This window comes from Chelonoidis abingdonii, chromosome 3 (assembly GCF_003597395.2).
Source record: "Chelonoidis abingdonii isolate Lonesome George chromosome 3, CheloAbing_2.0, whole genome shotgun sequence".
NCBI classification, from domain to species: Eukaryota; Metazoa; Chordata; order Testudines; family Testudinidae; genus Chelonoidis; species Chelonoidis abingdonii.
The window spans coordinates 83,667,756-83,675,895 of record NC_133771.1 but is presented as its reverse complement, the minus strand read 5'-3'; the positions used below and the strand labels follow the sequence as shown (position 1 = coordinate 83,675,895).

General features: G+C 40.1%; 1 protein-coding gene across 1 annotated transcript; it reads left to right on the top strand.

Moving 5' to 3' along the window:
* Positions 1–1,150: 1,150 nt before the first annotated feature.
* On the top strand, positions 1,151–5,854 carry POPDC3 (popeye domain cAMP effector 3). The gene is made up of 3 exons (XM_032783578.2): positions 1,151–1,806; positions 3,913–4,021; positions 4,719–5,854. The coding sequence occupies exons 1-3, from the start codon at positions 1,316–1,318 to the stop codon at positions 5,028–5,030; spliced, it is 912 nt and encodes a 303-aa protein (XP_032639469.1). The 5' UTR covers positions 1,151–1,315; the 3' UTR covers positions 5,031–5,854.
* Positions 5,855–8,140: the final 2,286 nt, after the last annotated feature.

Genomic DNA, 8,140 nt, shown 5'->3' with positions numbered 1-8,140 from the left:
CCAGGCACTGGAATTCCTGGTTGGTGGCAGCGCTACAAGTACTAAGCTGGTAATTGAGCTTAGAGGACTTCATGCTGGTACCCCATCTTTTGGACGCTAAGGTTCAGAGTGGGGAATTATACCATGACAAAGACAGACAAGTTTGTTTACATTTACAGGAAATAATGCTACCCTCTTCTTATTTACAGTGCCACCAGACAGAACAGGTATTTGCATGGCACTTTTGTAGCTGGCATTGCAAGGTATTTATGTGCCAGATATGCTAAACATTCATATGCCACTTCATGCTTCGGCCACCATTCCAGAGGTGATGCTTCCATGCTGATGACACTCATTTTAAAAAAAGTGTTAATTAAATTTGTGACAACTCCTTGGGGGAGAATTGTCTGTCCCCTGTTCTGTTTTACTTTCATTCTGCCATATATTCCATGTTACAGCAGTCTCGAGTGATGACCCTGCACGTTGTTCATTTTAAGAACACTTTGACTGCAGACAAAATGCAAAGAAGGTGAATTGAAAAATACTATTTCTTTTGTTTTTTACAGTGCAAATATTTGTAATAAAAATAAATATAAAGTGAACACTGTACACTTTGTATTCTATGTTGTAATTGAAATCAATATATTTGAAAATATAGAAAACATCCAGAAATATTTAAATAAATGGTATTCTATTATTGTTTAACACTGCGATTAATCACAATACATTTTTAATCACTTGACAGACCTACTGACAATGTTATTAAGAAAGATATCAAAGATAAGGAAAGATTTTTATTTTTTTTTTATTTTTGGCTAGAAATAAGGTGTGCAAATTTTTAACAGTGAGAGTAATTAACCCATTAGAATAACATATGTAGGGTGGACTTCCCCCTCACCTGAAGTCTTTAAGCCAGAAGTTATGATGAGCTTGAGGCTAGAGCCACTTGGTGAAATTCTATGACTTGTATTATGTAAGAAGTCAGATTAGGTGAACATAGTGCCCATTTCTGGCATTAAAATCTGTGAAATCTTGTCTGAGCTAACTTATGCAAATATTTGTATTAATACTCCTCTCTTTTCTTCACTTAGCCAGATCAGATCATGTTATGGATCCAACCAAATTGGAAGGATACATGAGCCGGTGAGAAAGAACATGGACTTCTGAGAACACTAACTTCCTAGATGCTTAAAACAGAAGAGCATGGGATTATGGTGATCAGTTACCAGTGGCTACAAAGATGGAAAAGCAATGAACCCCCCTCTATCTGTACCTATATAAATAAAGTTTTAGAAGGCAGAGAGAACTTAAACTGAACCAAATAATTATTTCAGCCATGGGGGAAAATGAAAGTTTTTGGGAGAGTTTGATATATGCACATCCTACCTGTGTAGCCTGGAAGCAAGAGCCAGAGGGATCGATCTACCATCTAGCTAGTATTCTATTTGTTGTTGGCTTCATGGGAGGAAGTGGATTCTTTGGGCTAATGTACGTCTTCAGTTTGCTTGGATTGGGTTTTCTCTGCTCTTCTATATGGGCTTGGCTGGATATATGTGCTGCTGATATCTTCTCCTGGAATTTTGTCCTCTTTGTGATATGCTTCATACAATTTATTTACGTTACCTATCAAGTTCGGAGTGTTTCCTTTGAAAAAGAATTCCAGGAACTCTACAGTTCTCTTTTTCAGCCTCTGGGAATCTCCTTGACTGTTTTTAGGAAGATTGTCTTGTGTTGTGATGCAGAAGTGATTAGTTTGGAGAAGGAGCATTGTTATGCTATGCAAGGCAAAACACCTATTGATAAACTCTCTATGCTTGTGTCTGGAAGGTTTGTATCAGTTTGTTCTTACCTATTTACAGGGTGGGTTTTTTTCCTCATTCCAAATATAAAAGTAAACAGTAATTCCTTATTTGTATATTGTTTGCTCACGTTTAATTCAAGTACCAGAGATTAAATAGACTGACAGTTTAAAAACTGTAAACGTGTCCAGGATGTCTTCAGCATGAGAACACTTAACAGCTTAAAGAACAAGGAGACTAATATTTTTTCCAGACCATTGTATTATACCACTTCCATTTTTCGTTAAGAAATTCAAATAAAGGGAGCATGAGTGCATTCATCACTGTATTTGTTACCCATCTATTGTTTTAATAACATAAGAATCGTTTAGAAGTGTTCTCTATTAGTATAACCTGACTAATGTGGGAAACAAAATTGTGCTACACCGTATAGCAGTGAATGCTATGTGTGTTTTAATAGCTTATCGCTACATTATATCCTAGATTGTACTTGCGTGCTTCATGGGTGTCCAAGGAGTGGAAAAGGCATAAGAAACAAAAAGCCTCCCTCCCCGACAGCTGAGCACAACCACAGTCCCTGCTAGTGTCCACATGAGTGCTAGCTATGCTGCAGGATAGTGTCCATCCCTCCCCATTGGCCAAACATGCAGGGAAATGCATGTTACACTTCTTCCTGGGGTGAGACAAAAGACTTCCACTCCCCTGCGCATGGGAGATGAGAGCATTAAGCCCCGTCCTGAGTAGCAGGGCTGCCCGGGGGTGGGCAAGTGGGGCAATTCGCTCCAGGCCCTGCAGGGCCCCCATGAGAGTTTTTTGGGCTCCTGGAGCGGGGTCCTTCACTCACTCCAGGGGCCCCGGAAAACTCTCACGGGACCTGGGCCCCTAGAACTTCTTCCGCTCCAGATCTTCGGCGGCAATTCGGTGGCGGGGGGTCCTTCTGCCCCGGAACCTGCCGCTGGAGTGCCGGGTCTTTGGTGGCAATTCGGCAGCGGGGTCCCCCCGCCGTCAAAGACCCCAGGCAGGGCCGGTGCAAGGATGTTTCGCACCCTAGGCGAAACTTCAACCTTGCGCCCCACTCTGAGGCACCTCCCTGCCCCAGCTCACCCATGCTCCACGCACAAGCACCCCGAGCATGCTGTCACTGCTTCTCTTCTCCCACCTCCCAGGCTTGCAGCGCCAATCAGCTTAGGCGCCGCAAGCCTGGGAGGCGGGAGAAGTGAAGCAGCCGCGGCATGCTCGGGAAGCAGGCGGGGCAGGGGTGAGCTGGGGCAGGGAGTTCCCCTGCGTGCTGCCTCTCCCCCCTTTACTTGCTGCAGGCGGCCCTCCTCGTGCTCCCCTACCCCAGCTCCCTCCATGTAAATGCCGGCAGCGACCGAGGTGCCACGGTCGCTGCAGAAGAAAATGGCGCTTCCCAAATCCCAGCGCTCTAGGTGGGCCCAGCGCCTAGGTCGCCTAAATGGTTGCACCGGCCCTGACCCCAGGCCCCCTGAATCCTTTGGGTGGCCCTGCTGAGTAGCTCTCAGAGTGGCATACAAGGTGCAGTTGAGTCCTAGATAATTTTTTAACTCATGAAAATCTTGGTCTGCAGAGGGCTAGGCCATTCATACAGAGACCCAATGTCTCCATGCTATTCTCCTGGCCTCAGTCACAGCTCCTGAAACAGCATTACCTTGCATGGGAAAATCATATTTGTTACATGAGGGATGTCTCCCCAGTTACCATGCCTCCCTTTCACCTCAGCCCTCTAAAATGCAGAGCCACAAAATAACAAAGGGGGTTCTCTTGGTCTTAGAAGAAGAAGGTGAATCATGCTCTTTCACCATCTCTATGTATATCCGCCATATCAGGCCACCCTATGCCTAACATTCAGCCCTTCCATATGCCAGTCGTCTATAGAATGATCTTGCCTTGACTAAGGACTGGAAGATTTGAACCTTAGGTGCTTGCTTGATATTTTGTGTGTTAAAATTAAAGAAAACAGTATGAATAAATAAGCATAGACCTCACTGACCTCAGCACCGTATACTGAGTATTAAAGTACCTCACATCCGGCTGCTGTTTAGTATTATAAGTAACTTACTATTCTGTCTACTTTTATGAGTGCAACATTGACACATCCACTTTATTTTGGTAGGATCAGAGTGACAGTTGATGGAGAGTTTCTGCATTATATTTTCCCCCTTCAATTTCTGGATTCTCCTGAATGGGATTCTCTAAGACCCACAGAAGAGGGTGTTTTCCAGGTAAAACATGCAGGGTTTTTGTGTACTTCTTTAAACGGTTGCATAGTTAATCACTTTAGAAATTAATGTACTGTATTATTTTTGTTATTGAAAATGCCAGACTTGAGTATATAGGGGAGGGAGGTCTGGGTACTCAGTTGATTGGTTATGTCTATATTCTGTTGGTGGTATTTCATTTTTATTTAGTTTTATATTGTTGCTGCAAAATATGATTGCTTAGAAAAAATGACCCTATTTGGTATTTCAGAAATAGACTGCCTTTGTATTATGTAATGGTCTTTTTACATTTCATCTGGGCATACACCTAGAGAACTTCTGGATCCAAGGAAACTAGAAATTCTTGGTCTTCTTCCCCACCTGTCTTCTCTCTGCAGTGAGTCTTGGGTCATATTCTCAGCTGGCTTAAATTGACATAGCTCAGTTAACTTCAACTGTTGTGTATACAGAGCAGAAAGAATAAGGCACATGCGCAGGCAGCAATCCAAGGAGCACTAGTGGGACTTTCAGAGGACTATCTGTAGGATTTCTGTGGCCAATTGTCATAAAAGCCTGATTCTGCAGTTTTTACTTGTGCACATTTCCTGTTGAAGCCCATGGGAGTTTCTTCTGAGTAAGAAGAACAGACCTGAGCCCTTCATACAATTGCATAGTCAACATCAGCACATCGGAATTTAGCTATTTTTAATCTCATTTTCAGGTAACTCTTACAGCAGAGACGGACTGTCGATATGTGGCTTGGAGGAGAAAGAAACTGTATTTGCTGTTTGCTAAACACCGTTTCATCTCACGTCTGTTTTCAATTTTAATTGGGAGTGACATTGCTGATAAACTATATGCCTTGAATGACAGAGTGCACATAGGGAAAGGACTTCGATACGACATCCGGTTACCAAACTTCTACCAAGTGGCAGTACAAGGGACACCCAAAGTGCAACCTGCAGAACAACTTGTGAGCAATTCAAGACAAAAGTTCACTAACATTGCAAACTGTGACTCTTCTAAAAAATAACAAATGAAAAGATATGCTAAATTAAATAGGGAAATACAAGTTAATAACAGGAAAATCAAGCTAAACAATACCTAGTAAAGCCAAACTTGATTGAAAGTGCCATTTACTTTAGTTAAAATAGCTTGCCTCCCTTTTCTCCCTGCAGAGCCAGCTGGTTGGCTTGTACATCTTGACTAATTATGCATTATGATTAATTTCTTTTGTTGGTCTTATTACTTTTAGGGGGGGAAATGAATCATGATGGGATGAAACTTTATTGTAATTGTGGTGCCTTCTGTGGGTTTTTTTTTTTTAAAAGATATTTGCATAGCGCTCTTGATCATATTTATTCCAACTTGCTTGTCATAATGAATTATGGAATCCATTTCATCATAGTGAAATGCAAAAAGCAAGTTATTGTATCTATTTTGAGTTGCTTGTTACATTCATAATTACAATATGTGAACCTGATCTTTTTTAAACATCAGAATCTTAGAGAAGATTACATTTTAACTTTTTTTAAAACTCAGATTGTCTTGTTTTTCTTTTTAAAAGACGGAAAATGACAATGTGAAATGCACAGTAAAACAACATTTTTTTTTTCCATTCAGTGCATGAACAGTTGATTTCTCTCAGGCTATAGGAAAGAGGCATTACACGGAAACAAAAAACACTAGTGTAATTGCCGACGTGAAAAAAAGTAAAGCAATCAATCTAATTGCTGCAAAGTATATGATAGGAAAAAGGTTGTGTAGTGCTTTTAATAGAATGTGATGCTACAGTACCTAGACTTCAAAGGTGTAAGTGCCAATCATAATGTACAATAAATACTGTACATCAATCAATCACTAACACACTTAAGTCCATACTTTACAGAAACCCTTTCAGTCAGGTTTGTCATAAAGCGACACAAATCAGTAAATATGTGGGGCAACCAACATAAAACAGCAAAGTATTCTTAGTAGTGAAGTACTCCTGTTTAGCTTGCAAAGTCACTTCTCTGTGCCTATAAATGTTTTAATTTAAAATACATCTTCTCCCTATTGTGGGTGTCTTTAATAGTTTATGGGGATTCAAGATCAACGTTTGGTTGGAGAAAGCTAGTTTTATACCTTTTCCAATTGATCTTGAGGACATTTTGCCTTTGGGGAAGAGGTGTTTGAATGTCTTTTCTAACTTACTGCCTTGCTCTATGCTTGATGCATGCCTGTAATCAAAAAGGGAGAACCATTACTATTTTATGAGACAATATTAATGCTTGATACATATCAAGGTAGATTGCCTTTTTAATATTTAAAACTTAAAAATTGCTCTAGGGTTTGGGAGGAAAAGTTAGTGCCTGCCTGCCTTTTTTTTTTTTTTTTTTAACTAGATCTTATGAGTCATTGGTGGAGGTTTAAAGCAGTTGCCACAATCTCTTCCTTGAAGGTAATCTTACTGTGTAAGAGGAAAAACTCTTTCAAAAACACATTTATCCTGGAGCCTGAGTCAAGCAGTTTTCAGTAAGAGTGGCTTTACAGAACAAAACAAATAAATCCATGTATTTTAACAAAGTTATTACAAGTGATGAAAAACATATATATTGTACATCACTCAATACAAATAAAAGTAGTATTGTACAATGCAAGAACACATTCTGCTTTTAGCTTTGTCCATTTGTAGTGGTGCCATGTGATATTGCAGAGCTACTCGTGTATAATGGGGTAATCCCAAATTCATGCTAATATAAGCCTCTTTATTATGTAGTCCCTATGTTATACCACATGATGTTACAATGTCCATAAAATGACTTTGTTTCTGTAACCCTGTGGCAATATCTGCAGTCATTTAATTAACTGAAAGATACTGAGTCCCTAAATTAATTTTGGAGCTGAGGCTGTACACCATTTGACAGGAGGTGGGCTTGCACCTCATATAATTGGGTTCTCTTATTGCTTTGTTGACTTCTCACTTGTGTTCTGCCAACTCAACCATCTGACCCACAATTATCAAATATCTCACTCTTCAGATAAACTTTCAGCATCTTTTTTTTTTAAATGGTACCCCAAAATTATTTTTTCCTCACCAAATCTGACATAGATAAAAACCCAGGATTGAACATGTCCTTTGCTATATAATTTGTTTTGGACCAATAAGAGGTTTTACAATATTTTATGAACCCCTAGGACTAGAAATGCCATTAGAAAGCTAGTATTCTAGCTTTGACATTGACAAAGTGTTGATTTATTGCTCTGTTAGACATTAAAATCAAGACATCCTGACTTTTTTTAAAGAAGGCTAATTTTAAATAATAGAAGTTTTACAAAACTTACTAGTACGAATTTCCCTTGCTTGTACTATCAGATATATGGGGTAAAATGCTAGTCCACTTTGAAGTCAATGACAAAAGTCTCCTTTATAATTCTGTGACCATGAAATTGACCAAAGTTGACTTTGAATTTGGTAGGGTCCTAACTGTCAGTGTAAGTATGTACAGAGAAACAGATATAGACTTTCGACCTGATTCTAGTCTCACCCCACTGTGTAAATCAGGAATAATGTCATTCATCAGTGAGGTCTTACTGGTTTAAGTGACAGGGTAATCACGTCAGTGCTGCTCTATGAAGCACAGAGGTCCATATTGTGAATCCCTTACTTGGACTGTAATGACTCTGCTTGAGTAGCACCTTGCTCTTTGGCGAGATGCATTGTCTTGAGTGGGGCTACCGATGTAGTTGGGTACTATTATAAGTAAGGGTGGTAGAATCTGGCACAATGTGACTATTTTAAAAGCAGCTGTTTGCTCTTTCATCTGTGCATCAGTCTATCAACTGATCAGTGCTCCCAGCATTTTTGAACATGTCAAGCAGGAATCCCCCCTCTGAATAGCAAATGTCATGCCACCAACCAGCAAGATAACTGTGCCCCAGGAAGAATTCAGCTCAAAGAGAGAAGATGGTGTTTGCACCACTAGCATTCTCAGGAGTTCCCCTAGTATGGGTGGCACAATTTAGTCTTGTGTAAAACGCAAGGCTTACATTCTACTCCACTGCCTGGGGTGACAACCAGGGAGAACTTAGCTCTATTTATTATTTTCCTTGGACCAAGACAGAAATTGTGGCTCAATCTGATCAAAGAAGACTTGATCATAG

Bases quoted from the DNA above. Each gene is read 5' to 3' on its own strand.
- POPDC3 (XM_032783578.2), top strand. From the start codon at position 1,316: ATGGGGGAAAATGAAAGTTTTTGGGAGAGTTTGATATATGCACATCCT. The intron at 1,807-3,912 runs GTTTGTATCAGT...TTATTTTGGTAG, and splicing joins TCTATGCTTGTGTCTGGAAG to GATCAGAGTGACAGTTGATG. The intron at 4,022-4,718 runs GTAAAACATGCA...TCTCATTTTCAG, and splicing joins CAGAAGAGGGTGTTTTCCAG to GTAACTCTTACAGCAGAGAC.